The 16,825-nt window shown below is 40.5% G+C and overlaps 1 protein-coding gene across 1 annotated transcript in view; it reads right to left on the minus strand.

Annotated features, from left to right (window-relative positions):
• Positions 1-16,572, minus strand: part of abr (ABR activator of RhoGEF and GTPase) — a 131,455-nt gene extending 114,883 nt beyond the window's left edge. The window contains exon 1 of the mRNA XM_035178239.2: positions 15,559-16,572. Coding sequence (XP_035034130.2) covers positions 15,559-16,327 — 769 coding nt within the window. The 5' untranslated portion in view covers positions 16,328-16,572. The remainder of the gene's footprint in view (positions 1-15,558) is intronic.
• Positions 16,573-16,825: the final 253 nt, after the last annotated feature.

Here is a 16,825-nt window from a genome sequence, read left to right on the forward strand (position 1 = left end):
TATGTTTTTCTTTGTCTTAACATAAGTCATTGTCATATTCACTGTGTGCACATACACAAGCCTCATCTGTGAAAATGTGTGTTATAGTCATTTATGCAGCAATTAATTAACTGTGATTCTCTCATTCCCTCATACTCAAGTCATCAAGCTTTTTATCCAGTTCATGAACGTCCGTGTCTGTGCCTCACAGCATGTGCTCCGGCAGGCAACACCCCCTCTCACCTCATTTAACCCAAGATCTTCCCCCAAAACCCCAACATCCATTTATGTGAATCGGCCCTGTGCAACTTTGTAGCCAACCACTGTGACATTTGAGTGTGAGTGTGTGTGAGACACAGAAGAGCCATAGACAGAGAGAGTATTCATCCCACGCCAACTGAATTCACTTTGATCTATTGAGGTCAATGTGAAAATCATCCAAATCATGCTGGGATTAGACAGACACCAGATAGGGATACTGTACCTGCCCCTCCTCACCCACATGCACGCACCCGCATGCACGCATGCACTCATGCACGCATGCACGCACACACACACAAAAACATTTAATGTGTAATTTGTTCTTTTTGCTTATCATTCGTAATCATTTCTTGCCTTTCTTCATTTTACTCTATTTCACAAATAAAAACATTCACTGGGAGCTTGTCTGCCATTAAGAAAAATACCACAAAACCACAAAGACTATTCCTTTTCTGTCCACATGCAACTGACTGATTTCATCAACTGCCTTTAAAGCTGCCATCAGCTTAAATTAAACAGTGCCTTATACACACAAAAACCATGAACAAAGTGAACAGGCAGCACAGTGAAGGTCCTGAAGGTGTCTACATAAAGAACTACTGCACTCTAGTGTTTAATATCTGCCAGCACAAGTGCAGGAGCTCATGAAAAGATAGTCTTCACCTGCCAACAGACCTTTTTATTGAGATGGAACAAAATCATAATCATCATAAACTGAAAAAATGAATTAATAAGAGCCCCTTAAATGTACATCATTCTGACAAGAAGCAGACTGAGAGAAGTACGGTCATATTCAAAGTAACAGAAGCAGAGATATTCTGACTTTCAGTCTCTTTTATGGGTCAAACTCTCACTACATCATGACAACATGAGGATTTCTGTTTTAGATTATGAAATAAATGAGGTCTCTTCTCTCTGTGAGGTGAGAGACATGCTGGGTTTTATTTATCTATAAGGCCCTTATTGGTCTTTTACCCCCTTACATCACCTCACTGTTTATTTTAATGTGAGCTCTCATCATACCCACTTAAATAACTGGATTACACTGCAGTAGCCAACTGTTTTTACTGAGCTCAGTAAATCTAGTTTTTCTCATCATGCACCTGCAACATGGAATAACATAGAGAAAAAAGACTAAAGCGCAACTAATTTTTATCCTAAGGTCAATTAAAGTTTTAAATCTCCCCTTATTTTACCTCCTGGTCTTGTTTTAGTTGATTCATTTGTTTAATTGATTAATTTGCTTTAAATTAAATTGTATTTACTGTATCATTCTTTTTACTTGTGCTTATGCTAGTTTGAAAATCTTTCCGTTTTTTATTTGTGTCTTCTTGGTGTCTTGGAACATTTTGTACGTTTTCTGTATTTGGCTATACTTTAAATGAGGTCTCAATGTATTGCTGAGTTAAAATAAAGGTTGAAGGAATAAATGAATGAGTTATTCCACTTTAATCACAGAGTGAGAAGTACTCTGGCCCAGTAAACTGAACTGAATGTTCAAAATTGGTGGCATGCTCCTTTACCATTACACAAAAAAAGGAATTAAACAGATTATGGGGAAACAAGTCCACCCTAAGACCCAACAGTAGATTATTGCTCAAGCTTAAATAATGTAAAAGCTCAAGACAGAGTACAAATACAACACAGCAAAACTGTAATACTACTTAATATTATTATCCATGTCCACATGAGGGTGCCGTAAACACAATCCCTCTGGAGCCCCTCCAGCTGTAGTGAGCTCTCACTAGCATTACATCACATGAAGAACCATTCACCTGTTTAGCTTTTGGTCCAAAACGATGCGGTGGCAGAGGGAAAAAAAGAAACCTGCAGCATTCTCTGGAGGTCTGAGGAATAATACTCAGGTTTTCAATAATCATTTTCCATCTGTGCAACTTGAATATCATGGGTGATACTGCTACATTTATATTTTGTTTACATAGTACATATTTCTATTTCCTGCAGTTTATTACTATTTATTACCTGCACAGAGTGTGTATTTCATTATTCCATTTTTGCTACTGTAACATAGTAAATCTATATATTTTTCTCTTACATCTGATCAATTATAATATATCAAAATGTATGGATAGTCTCCATTAAGAGACATTTATGCATCACAGTCAGTTGTAACACATTTTTACATCTTCACATGACAACACCCTCCTTATCTCAACTGAGAGGCAGCATAAACCAACAGGTGACTGCTAGCTGCCACAGACAAGAAAACTATAAACGTAAAAGTCACCAGAACCATGCAACACTCTCCTCTTCATACTGAAATCATTAGTAAAACGAAACATCAAGTATGAGGAATTCAATAAAGCGTGGGCAGGGAGAGTTGCACAATTAGTGTGGCTGAAGAACAAAGGCTGATTGAGTGAGCCAACAGCATTGTGTTGCATTGCTCTCAGTTCATTTGCCAATAACTCTCAAATATAAAAGGGTAACAGCAACCACCCGTGTCTGGTCTTATGAGGAAATCCTTCCACCCTGAGAAAACGGATTGAACTCAATGGAAAAAGGCTTTCTTATTGAGTGATCTTACTTTAAATGTAATGCTGTTTATACTTATAAAACCTATACCTGCACACTCGGTGTAGCTGCTTCTTTCATCACACAGAACGACAGTTGACACCCACAGCAGGAGCTCCTGTGACCTGAAACCCTAACGCTTCTTTCCTTTCTCTGACACCGACACTGACTGATAACCAGTTAGCAAGCGCTCCCATCCAGACTGTCTTAGGACAAAGTTATTTAGTACAATATTATTATTAGAGCAGCATAACTAGAAAGCACAAAATGTTTTCTATAGTACATTTAAAAATCGGTTTTACGTCCATCTTGCAATAAGAGGAAGTGGAAGTGAAAGTGGTGAGCGTAGCAGAGGATTTCCTCAAGATTATGATCACACCACTCCGTGACAGAGAACTGAGAATACCTTTGTGTTTAAACGGTTTTTATCTGCTTCAGTGAAGGCCTATTTCTCATCAATTCCCCAGCGTGAGGCCGACTACAGAAATAGCTTCCTTGAGAGCGACACAGATGGAAACTTGTGCCAAAAACATGGCAAAGAATGGATGTGTTGTGGTGCTGAGAAGAAATACCTTTTGTTGGGCAGCTGATGATATAACAACTACACATACAAAAATAAGCATCAGACCCATGAAGTGTGCCTTTCTATTTGTTACAATGAGCTTTCTAAGCAAATGTCAGCTTCAGCCTCCTTCATGAAATAATAGGAAACAGCTAAAATATCATATAATACACTATACAGCCAGGCTTGTCGCTAAATCTATGATTTAGCTTCTCTTCATCGGCTTCCAGTAAATTTTTGATTTGATTTTAGGATTTACAGACTTTAAAGACACGTTTTCTCGATGTGCTTTCTCCTATTATTTTAAACATTTTAGAATGTTTGATGTTATCTTGTTGGTACTCTTTTCTCATCTGTAACATATATTATTTCTGTATCGGTGCTCTGATGCAGTGTGATCTTCAAATTCTTTTGAATTGTTTCCTATTGTTTGCCTTCAACATTTCATTTTTAACTAGTAAAGTACCTTGTGAGTTTATTATTATTATTATTATTTCTCAACATTACCCACATGGACAAAACAAAAAACCCACAAGTATATATTAAACAAAACAAGATGAAAAAACAAAACAAACAGCAACACAAACAAGCTCAACCTCAGTATCCTCATATCTGATCAACTTATATACCAATTATACTGTATAATATACACTGAAAAATTATAAGTATTCAGCCTTCACTGTTAATTCATATTACATATTTATTTGTTCTTATTAAGTCACTGTCTTTGTAATAAGTATATACTATTTTAACATTGTGCATTTATTTTGTAATTCTGTATGTTCTGTCTTTTATTACTTATTTATCTACATTATTTTTGCTTCTCTGGAGCTTCCCTGCTAAAGTTTTTCACACAGTTAAAGTTGTTAACTAGTGTCACAATAAACCTCTTGAAAATAGAAACATATGTCTAAAAATCAGCAGATGACCAGAAGAATACGTCACTAACTGCGTTCAGCTTCCTCATGCAACACATGATCTAAAAGCTATATATAACTGTTAGAAAACGTGACAAATACTTAAATTATGTATAAAACTATCGATGTGGAAATTGTTTCTACTTTTTTCTGTTGTACAACAAGCTGCGACAAGTTTACAGTTGGCTGCTGCAATTGCATTCATTATCATCTCATTACGAAGCTCTCACGCTTTGTTAATGAGCTCAATTAGGTTTTAGGCTCATACTTGGAAAAAAAACTGAAATTGAATGAATTAGAGCGTGACAGAAACATTGGTAAAATATTTTGATTAAACTAGCCTTCATTTGCATTTCAGACAGTGTAACAAGTTTGACTTCAACCTTACCAGAACTACATCATATGAAATTGTAAAACAATTATATAAAGGTTTATAGTATTTACATTTTCAATAAAATGTTGTAATTTTGGTTTCAAAAGCTCTTTCTTCTTTACTGTTTTTTAATGTCATTTTGTACTTCATTTATGAAAGTGGTGTTGTTGTCTCCGCCCTCTTATTTTTCAACCAATCACATGCCTCAACTGTCAGTTTGTTAGCTAAGCCAGGGTTGTGAGCTTGATTTAATACTCAGCAACAAAAGTGAAGAGACAATGTTAAATTCTAGAGGCAAACATTAGCTGGCTCATTCTTTTATTATTATTTTGTTAAATGTCAGGTTGGTAAGTTATTTCAGAAACACAATATATCTTATTTGTTTAAATCCTCTTCATGACCCAATAGTCATCGGTAAATAAACTTGTAAGAAAAAAATGGAAAAAAGACGGTCGCAGGACTTTTTTTTTTTTTACATGACCTACGGGTAAAATCCGGAGAATTGGCTACGGAGTTTACCGGCAGTCTGCCTTTCAGACATGCACAACACAGCAGGAGGTTCTCTGCACGGACGCGTTGACAACTGCAACAAATCCTCTGCATAATTCAGGCGAGAGGTGGAGCAGCCGGGTGCAGCAGTCAGAGACGGGAAGCGACGTATTTACCTCCGCTGCCGAGATCACGTGATCATGTTTACAGCACCCCGACACCGTGGTCAACTCTTATCGCCACAAACTCTCTTGACTTCTTCGTCAGAGTCTTCTACGTGTACGACGCCGCTTTTTCCCCAGGAGATATTTGTTTTCTTTTTTGGGGTCTGTCGAGTGTTGGAAGCGCCATCAACCCCCCCCCCACTTGCTCGCGGTGAATCCATCGGGTGATCCACTGCTGAGTTCACACATCGAATTCTCCTGGAAATCTACGGAGAATATACTTGGTCAGGCAGATAAAGTCTGTAAAAACTACGGAGCGTCTCACCAGATTTTCCAGGATTACCAACCCTAACTTTACTTTAGATATTTTACACAATTATTTATTTTCTTAACTATTTTATTGACTGAATTTGATTTCCATACTACATACAGGGATGTGTAATATGAATTGATATGTGGCCATGCAAACACATCGACAGTGTAGCTGAGAAAAATGCAGGACTCTGTGCCTGCCTGCATGCACACACACACACAACCCCCGCACACACACACAAACAAAGATGGTTGAACACTCACCCGATGTCCTTACCACACACAACTCACTGTTGTTTCCATGGCAGCCAAAGTCACACAGGCAGAAAGACATTTTATCTAAATGTCAATAAAAAGGAAAGAATGCATGTATGCTCCTGCAAACAAGCTGAGTATTACATCTATAAAATTTAGAAATGGCAGATAGCAAAGCATAAATGAAGTGCTTGTCTTCCAGAGAGACTTTCCAAAACTGGGGCTGTGAAAAAACTAATTTTATACAACAAATAAATATTAACCACAGTTTTAGCAGAGAAAAATCTCTTAGAAAAATCTAAACTGGAACACATGGAACAGGACGAAGTGAGTCTACTCCACTACTCCCAATCTGGAGGCCAGGGGAGGGTAGTGGTGGAGATATCTTTGCCTTAAATGTATTTTCCATATACTGTCAATACAAGCCTGGTAGCTAATATGATTTCCCATCATGTCCTATCATTTCTGTTGAATACAAATAGAAACAGAGTTAATTCAACGTAACTTTCAAGTTTCACTTAGCGGGGCTGTTTGAATCAGTTAACTGGCAGGAAACCACTTCTGTCAGACGCCCCTTTATCTTGAATCTGCTCATCTCAACTTGACCTGAAGTATGAGGCTTTCACATGAAGAAATGAGTTTCCTTTTCCTGTGCTTCTGTGCTCCCCCGGGTATTATAATCCTCTCTCCAAGCCAAAATGTGTAGGGAAGCCAGTGTGTGAGACACTCTCAGTTTGTTTGTTTAGCCTTATACACAATTGGTTAACTCAGGGCAAGAGAGGGTGAGTGAGGGGGCATTCCAGCTCAGCTTTGTCTCCAGGGAGGTAAGAACAGTATAGCAGGGGGGTTTTGTCAGTGGATGGAGCATACTTTGTTTCTAGAGGTGACCATTACCTTGAATCACCCAGTGCTCTTTCCCTGCTCCACTTGATGTGAAAACACACCCAGCATAACTCCGTCCCTAATCATGAACCCTGTACATGATTACACTCCTGTACAAAGGGCAGTGTGTCCCATGAACTGTAAGTCTACATCCATACTACCATGTTTGAAAATGGCATTTTCCAACTAAAATGATCTCCGTCCACAGAAGCATTTTGGCTCTGTATCCGATTTAATCCCCGTCCACTCTAACAAGCCTGAAAACGCATATCCCCAGACCACTCATGGCACTAGGCATGCGCATGCTGATAGATTATCCATTCTGAGCTTTACACTGTTGTTTTTCATGTGACAGAAGCCTGACGAATCAGCGAAGGCTACACCGTGACAGAAAAGATCAACTGCTCGTCCAGACTAAAACAAAGCCCTGGAGTTTTCAAATTACAACGGGACCAGCTGTCTATAAAACTAGAGTAGTGTGGACGCGAGTCGTATCTGTAGCAGAGTTGATACGTTTTCAAGCAAAAACACAGTGGTGTGGATATAGCCTAAGATGGTGGAAAACCAGGAACAGTTAACTAAGCTGCCCTTTTATGGCCTTGAGTTCATATTGTTGTCAGGACCAGATTTAACTGCACTACAGTAATGAAACCACTATATTTACAATATACATTTAGTTATTTCTCTGTTTTATTCAGTGACTTCCTGGGTTCCTATGATTAGATGTAGCCATGAATGACACTGAGAAACAAAGCTGAACAGTCGAGAATTTGATGCACATACTGCATCATGTTCAGAAGCATTTAGCATCATGCACTTTTCTTATTCACATATTTGCACCTCTTTCTATTTCTGTCTCCAAGTCCTAGCCTTGCATTTCACACCTCTGATGTGGAACTCAGGTCACAGCCTCCGCACAAACAAAATTAACCGACTCCTGCATGATAAACAAGCAGTGATGCTGCAGAACCCACATCTCTTCATCACACCCTGCCTGACTCCTTGAACAACCGTGACGACACTTTCATCACCAAGGTAACGCAGGGACAAGTAACACCACTAATGCTATTTTAGTTTTGAAGATTTAAAGCCACCGCTCCTTTGGCTGCCTTCACTTTGAAGAGATTTTAGATTTAAAGAATGAAGAAGGAGGTTATTTCTAAAAACTCAAACATTATTTTCTAGCTCAGAATGATGACACATTGTTCGTGGAGAATATGAAATGGAATCACTGGATAGATGCATAATCACAGTGAAAAGGTTTTCCAAAAGGGCCAATAAATTAAAGTAAAACTGCTACAGAATTATGATCCAAGGTAATCTATCACAATCTCAAATACAAGACAAATACAGTATTAGTTAATAATTAATATTTTAATTATCAATTCATCTTCTTTATTCTCGATTAAAGATCCTCAAAGGAACTTTTCATTTTTGTCAATTTTGGCACCTCTGTGGACAAAAGCAGTAGTGTTTCCACTGTCACCTGTCCTAAAAACCTCGGTTCAGACAGCATGTGCATTCATTTTGGAAGTAGTGACAAAAGGATACATGTAGTGAGTTCAGGACACATACCAAGAAAACACTGTGACACCGCAGCTCCCTTTAGATTGTTTTTACTGTAATGATATAACATAACAAGGACTGCAACCACTGTATCGCTCAGCTCCAAATGCAGACTGAGAGCGAATCCTGGGTGCACGGAGCAGAGCGCGACAAGAGGGGGGGGTCAAAGATCAAAATACTCACATAACAATGAAGATACTTTGAACCCATTTGTCAATAAAGACAATCTCCTAACAATAGTGGATCTGTCTGCAGGTCTTAGAGTTGGCTGGACTATCAAACCACACCATTACACACAGCTGTTTGCAGGAAGCAGAGCGATGAGGTAATGTATCGTAATTCAGGATCTCATCCATCTTGTTTGTAAGAGACATGGAGCTGGCAAGAAACAAACTTGGGAGTGCTGGTCTGCACAGGTTAGCATTTTACCTAGCGTGTGGCCTGGCTCACTTCCCCCCCTTCTGTTTCATCTCCCTCCACCTAAACAAAGGCTTTTCCAGCCCGAGTGTCATAAATAGTTGCCCTGACTTAGTGGGGAATCAGTCCCGGCGACAGACATTGAGAATAGTTTATAGAAAAAGCCAATTTTCTCTGTGTTTGTCTCATTTGCTGTTGTAGTTCATAAAGAGGCAGCAATATTAAAACCAATTAATAACTCCTTGTAGGGGCTTTAATTATTGAGCCATATGAAAAGTCAAAAATACCCATCACTAAGACACACAGAGCAGCAGGTGATCTTCAATGTTTTTTTTCCCCAAGCTCCAGTCTAAGACATAATGATATCCAATATAATAATATCATATATGTAAGAAATAATAGTAAGGAAAATATTTTGCATTTTCTTTTAAAACTGCCTCAGAATTGCTGATAAATTCCCTGTTGATCAACTTACTGATTATTCAATTAATAGTTTGACTTTTAAACAATATTACAGCTGTCTACTACAGCTTTGACCCTTTCTAGCTCTTTAAAAACTTTAATACAACTTGATGGTTAAGGGCAAAAACAGACCAAAAAACATGATACAGACATGCGCTGAAAAAACTGCTAAAATAATAACACAATAAAATACCATAAAAGAGCTGTTCAGTTGTGTTGAGTTAAAAATGGCAGTAAATTAGTATTCTCTGAACATTATGATAGAAGCCCTTTGTTTCCCTTAATGTTTCTGTGTGACCATAAGGGGGCAAACAAGCTGACAGAGCACAGACGACCATGTGGAAATAAAAGAGAAGAGTTCTGGAAGAGACTTTGCCTGATTTGTTTTTGCCGACATACTCAAGGGGACTGTCTGCCACAGAGTAAAGCCTGCCCATCACAGTAAGGCCGTGTAGTGGCTGAGCTGTCCAGTAATAATACATACCCACAGCGTATATTCTGAGGCCTCACAGCCAAAACACTATCATTCACATACAGTATAAAAGCACAAACAAGCCACTGAGCGTTAAAATGACAGCATTAAACATGACAAGCTCATAGTTTCCCTGCTCCACATGCTATTCAGCACAGGCCTGGACAAGCCCTGCGTGTCTGAGGAAGACGAGCCAACCCAGAGAAAGGGGAAGATATGTGTGTCATGCTTTACAACTACTCTCTAGCAGGGTGGCAAAAACTGGTTTCTATGCCAGTATTTTTTTTTCTCTGAGCACCTGTTGACAGAATCATTTAGTTCACATGACGTGTTATCTGCACCAACATCTCAATATCCTCATTCCAAATAACCATGTTACATTTTCATTATGTCCACAAGCATGAAAACATTAGCAGGATGACACAGCATGTGCAGCCAAGCCTGTCTGCTGAAACAGTTTAAATTTGAGGGGGGTATTTCCTGATCTTATGAGATAATTACTGTGAACAGCAGGAAATGAGTTGTGGTCACAATTTGAAGCGAGGGGGAAATCATGAATGCACTAACATTTTGGTTCAGTGTTGCAACTGTCATGTGGGATGTGATAAATATCTCACCTTGAAATCCAGAAAAAAGATCTGTTCATGTACCCTTTGACTTTAACATGGCGATTCAAATGCCACTTATACACATGCTGTGTAAACATGCTGTCCACTAATTGTATGTTTTGACAGGACCTTCACTCCGTAATACCATAATGATACCTCCACTGTCCAGCAACAAAATGCTTGTTACCACAAAATATCTCTTTATGTGGATATACTCATCTTAACATGCTGCGCACAAGGTTTTCAAGAAAGCCGCTTCTGTGTAAGTTATGCAGACTTTCCACTCAAATGGAGCTCAGTAGAGCGCATACCTCACCCAAGGCCCAAAAGTCCCCTGCACCAGATTTCACACACTCAAATGTGTAAGATTTCTTGCATCAAGATCCATTCCTTGGGAAATCAGTGAAAATGTCGCACCCCATCACACAATGTTAAAGAGAATTCCTGGATCTTCTCTGACCCATACCACATCCTTCTATTGGGTTTTGTGTAGTAGTTTTAGCATAATCCGACTAACTAGCAGACAAACAGACAACAGGGATGAAAACACAACCTTCTAGGCAGAAGTGCGTGATAAACAAGGTGTTAAATAAAGCAGTGTGTTCGAGGTAAGAGGAACATGAAACAGTCTCAGCTTGGACATCCTGTTGGCAAAATAAAACTAAAGAGTTTACAGCTTTAAATTGACTGACCCAATACAGTTAAGGTAAATGATCATATTTATGTTGCCCGCTAAAACTTAAGTAGCAGTTAAATCATGAGACAATCAGGTTTAATAAAACAGCTGAAGTAAAAATAGATTTTTTTATAAAGTTTCTGAGGGCTAAAAATATTTTGAACTGATATGTATCCATTGAAATGCTTTAAATAACTAGGATAACTGAAAACTGGTCCAGTCATCATTCCTAATTGCAGTCTGCTGCATGTTGGCATGACTGACGCACCTAATCTAAAACAAAAACACCACCAGGGAAAACGATTGGTATTGTTATTGCTACTTTTCAGACTTGCTCTATGAGGTTTTCAACGACAACAAAATTATTAATGAAACAACACAAAGCTTATTGCAATGGTCTTGCAATAAGCAGTGGATGAGTGCAGGATGTTGGATTAGCCTCCAACACTTTGCGGTGAATCAGAGGTGAATCAGGGACTACACAGAGACCTATGGTGTCACACTCGCATGACCCGATGGATGACCCCTTCCCAGAAAACGCACGTTACACAAAGCCACCAACATGAGCAAGACCCCTGGCATGAGCACACTGCTGGTGTGTGAGTGTGCAGACAGAAGGCCCCCCCATAAAAATGCCTCTAGGTCTTCCCACAGTTCCACACACCCTCCATTGTTTTTATCTAGGAACAAGACTTTCCACTGATTCTCTCAGCTGTCAGAGCAAAACATCAATATCCTGTTGGACATGAAAGAGGGAACAGACTGAGAGACTTACAGTAAGTGTTTATCCTTACTGACCCACAGTCAGTAAGAGGAAGAGCAACATTCATTTAGAGGACATTACCCACGTTTGTATCTCTGTGATAAAGTACAGCATTTCAACAAAGGTGTTTCATTTCCTCATATTTCCATGAAGAAAAACACTCGAGTGTCACTGCACTGGTGTCAGGTTGAGGCTGATACTTCTTGGTCTTAATATTAAAACCTTTCAACTTTAAGGCTACATACACACTAATAGGTTTTCGTTTGAAAATGGCGTTTTCCATTATCCATGTTGCATTCTACACTGATAGCCGAGGCTAATGCCAGTTGTTTTCTTCAGAAGGGGGTCATGTAATATGAACCTGCTGAATCAGCAAAGGCTACATCATGACAGAAAAGACAAAATCGGTTGTTAGTGTCGATGTCATCGTTTCCAAACCTCTCCGTTTCTGCCCGTCCAGACTAAAACACAGCCCCAGAGTGTTCGGACTAAAACTGGGCCTGCAGCAATATTTTAAATCTCCGTTTTAGCAGCTCTAACACTCTGCAGTTTTCAAATGAAAACATAATAGTGTGGATGTCGCCTAAGAAATATATTTCAGACCAATGAAGTACCAGTAAATCACTTTTGTTTCCAATAAATTAAATCAACTAAATAAAACTATGAGCTAATAAAATGATACAATCTCCATTCATTTCCCTTTTGATTGGATCGAAAAGTACTGAAGCAGATCTACAATCGGATTTCCAACCCAAGGCCACTTGAGAAAAAAATACCTTGATCCTTAAAGTGTAGCTTTTCACAGACTGGTCTGGCCATGTTTTTTGTGTACATCCATTCCCTGTATTAGTTAATCAATCAAATAAATTGTGTTTTCCTCAAAGAAAAGTATTACATGAACAATAGTGCTCAACATAACAGGATCTATTTTATTTTTATACTTATATCGTATCGAAGTCTACAATGTTGGTATCGTGATAACTCTTGAGCTAACAACCTGTTCTAATCACAAGTAATAAGACACTGTGTTAATGGACGGGGACAGACAGGGTCACGAGGATGTGACAAAAAAATTGTTTTTCTTCCTCAATCTATTTTAACGTTCAAATTAGACATTCATTCCTGACTCATGACGTGCGGAGGACAGTCTCTGTAAATGCTGCCCCACTTCTTTGAGGAAGTGACTGCCTACTGCATTTGCCTCCACATTAACCCCATTAAGATACTAAAACCACACACACCACACACTGCTGCAAATCAGTGGAGAGCAGACCTTTACTTTGGCTCCATAATGTTAAGACTACTCATGATGAGCCCACAACTGGGACCAACGATAGGTCAACGTTCTGGTAAATACGAAGCTAGAGCCAAGAGAAGGTTAGCTTAGCTTAGTACACACTGGGGGAAGTGTGCCAGACTACTTTTTGACCAGGAACGGTCACTGGAGTCTTACTTCTTCTCAGTCAAAACTGAATCATAAAACAAGACATGGTATGGCCCAGTAACCCCCCAAAAAACCACAACAAACTACACTTAGTATTAAACAAACACATTAGTGAGCTTTAGAGTTCCTAGAAGGCATATTCTGTTGCCGTCACACAGAGTAAGTAACTGTTTCCCTCTGCTTCTACTCTTTAAGCAAAGCTAACTGATGGTGCTAGCTTTACATTTACCATCTTCTCCTCTCATGAGTGCAGCTGTGGCTCAGGAGGTCGAGTGAGTCATCCAATAAGTCAGTGGTTCAACTCCTGGCTCCTCCAAACATCTTCTATCTGTGAGCAAGATGCTGAACCAGTGTGGAGATTTAAATATGCACTGTATGAATCTGTGTTTAATGTTAAGCACTTTGAGTGGTTGCTTAAACCAGTAAAGCTCTTAAGAAATACAGTTCAGTTCGCATCTAACCATTTCCTAAAATGTTGACTATTGCTTTATGGCACTTTCTATCTTATTAGTGAGCTTTTTACACGTAAAGTTGAACTGAACTTATATTAACATTTCACCTGTGTCAGATTTTAAAGAAATAAAAAAATCTGCATTGCTCTATCCATCATGTTGGCTGTCATGTTGATCATACAAGAATCCTTACACTAAGAAAAAGCAGCAGTAAGCTAGCCAGGGTCCTTGGGCTTCAACAATTACCCCAAACATTATTTCTACTGTTGAGATTTTTCTGTGATGAACATTTCATATTTACAGTGCATTTGGAAAGTATTCAGACTCATTGGAATCTTTCACATTTTTTTATGTTGCAGCCATGTGCTGAAATAACAACGAAAATACATGTTTCCCCTCATCAAACTGCATTCAGTACTCCATAACGAGCAAAACAATTAAAAAATATTTCGGACCTTTTGCTATGACCCGTATAATTGACCTAATCTTTGAGATGATTCTACACCCTGACACCTTGGCTGGATTCAACCTGTCGTAACTTCAACTCAGTTGAAATTATCTGGAAAGACGCACATCAGCTGGTCGCTCAACTGAACAGACTATGTATATCAGAGCAAAAACCGAGTCATGAGGTCAGAGGAACTGCCTGCAGACCTCAGAGACAGGATTGTATGGAGGCACAGATCTGGGGAAGGCTGGGGAAATCTAGTTTACAGCAAACTACAATAGATGCAGGTGGTATCAGGTACTGTATGTATCAAAACACTGGGTTTTCTCTCTATGAAAATGCTGGTTCAGGTGAATTGGCACCAACACTCAACTACTTTGCAGTTCCACAACAGACTTCTTAATTTGTGTCGCTAATCTTTATCAACACTCTGGACTCAGACATCAAACCCCTTGTCCCCATAGAGCAGGATCACGGATACACGACTGTCGACCACTTCACACAATGAAAATACACTCTTATGCAATGGCATGAGTTGTGTTTTCACTATGAAACCAAAAGCCCATAGACAGAATGACTTGGCCCCCAGTCTGAGGAAAACGGCTAATCCATCTGCTGAAAAAACAAATACAATGTGAAACCACTGCACTTCATCTCACTTTAGTCGTTTACTTTCCTGTTTAGCCTCAACTTGAAACTGGCTGGGCTTCTGCAAACTTTGTGGTAAGAGGTGTTAGATCCCTTAAGTCAAGTCTGATTATACTCTTACACGACAGCACTAATTATCTTGTAGGTCTGGTTGGTCCTGAGCCAGACTTTAGGCAGGGTCTCTTTTTGTTTGATGATGTCTACTGGTTAGTCAGGAGAGGTAGAAGCAAGAGACAGAAACAAAAAAATCTAATATAAACACAGTTGGTGTATTCCAAGCGAGGCTGACCCCAAATCTTGTTTGTCTGTTTACACTGGGGCGATCGGAGGCAAACGAAATGCTTGGATTGGCTGATAAAAAACATTCTGTGAAAACATGACATATTCAGTGAATCTGGAATAAACGTCCACGTGTGATGGATAATGTAAGTGTGCAAGTTCCCCAATTCATAAACTGAATTAGCAGGGGTGGATCCAGTGGTGGGGCAAGAGGGGCGCTGGCCCCAGCTGAAATCTGGTTGGCCCGTAAAGTCCCCCTGTCCTGTCAGTAGTCGTTTTTTAAATAAACTAGTCACTTACTAACAATACATATGACAACTTCTTTTTTTTTGGAAAAACACAATGTGCTTGAACAAGGAACCATTTTTTAAAAACCTATTCAAGTGTGGCAATTGTGGCCCCTTTATGGCCCTTGATTTAGTGGGTATCCTAGATCAACCACTGTGTATTACAGAAGCTGACTCAACCTTTTACTGAGTAAAATGAATGCATTGATTTTCCTGCAGTTATGATCTGTCCATCACACCATGTCTTCATATTTCCTTGTCTCTTATCATTGACAGTACATAGCAGCAGTGTTGGTGTTGACATTACCTGCAGAAGAGGAGTCTTCATGGTCGGAGCTGAGGTATCCATCACTCCTCCTGTCCGGGGTGCTGCATCCGGAGCCCAGAGAGGCTCTACGTTGAACGTGCGGGAGGGACGGGGACATCTTGCCCTCTTCGCCGGAGTCCAAGTCCCTGCTGAGGCGGAAAGGCCGTCGGGTGTCCCGGTGGGAGCCCTGACCGTCCTTGTGACCGCTCTTAGGTGCCAACAAGTTATTCCTCACGAAATTCTCATTCAGCTCCGCGTCCTCATACTCTTTGTCGCTGCTCTCCTCGTTGTCTCTCGGCGGGGGCACAGGGGCCGCGGGGCCCTTGCTGGCTCTCTGTGGCGGGACCGGGATGGGGACGGGCTTGCCCTTCTTGCCAATGAACCTGCTCCGCTCGTGGCCGAAGGGTCCGTAGACCCCCGCGGTGTTACCTGCAGCCGGGAGCTTCAAGCCCCCGTCGCCCTCGTCGTCCCGCCGCAGCGGCTTCCTAACATCCCCCGGGTTGTGGAGGACAAACGTGTCCGAGTTAGAGTTTTCATCTTTCCCCTGAAACCTCTGCGCCTCGGTTCTCCTCTGCCGGGACACGGTGGTCTGCAGGTAGATCACCTTGAATTTCTCCTCCGCCAGAGCCTTCTGCAGCCGCTTCAGGTTGGACTTAGACGCCTCCAGCTCCGACTCGATGTCCTCCACAGACGTCAGGTCCATGCGAGGCACTTCTCCGTCGGGGAATTCATTCTTCCAGTGTTTGGCGAATTCCTCCTGTTCCCACATGTCCGGGTGTTGACGGCGGGCTGCGAGTCAGCCGCGGTGCGCTGAGGAGACGGTCCGGAGGAGGAAGCTGGGTGTTCCGTGTCTTACCTCGGCGACTCTTTCTCTGTGTCCAGAGGAAACAGGCTGAAGATACTAACTCTGTGTGGCCATCTTCTTCCTCCCACTCATGCTGACAGCTGGCGTGTGCGTGTGCGCGGTGAGACGTGCGTGTGATGCACGTAAAACTACTTTGAAAAGTTTCCAGACTTCCTGTATCGAGACGTGCTGCCTTTGGGTGCAGCTCGGACAAGTGCGACAAACACACCTTAAAGCAGGTGCGTTTGAGTTTGGCCGGAAAAAAAACCACATTGCTGAAGGAGTTGTAACATTTGCAAATAAATATATGAATAAACTTGTCATGAATTTGAAACACCAAATGATTTATTGCAGCAGAGCTCAGGCAGGAACAGATCAGTGTCTGAATCGATTACTATACAATCTCAGCCCTGATAATAATAA

Source organism: Hippoglossus stenolepis, chromosome 15 (assembly GCF_022539355.2).
Source record: "Hippoglossus stenolepis isolate QCI-W04-F060 chromosome 15, HSTE1.2, whole genome shotgun sequence".
NCBI lineage: Eukaryota > Metazoa > Chordata > Actinopteri > Pleuronectiformes > Pleuronectidae > Hippoglossus > Hippoglossus stenolepis.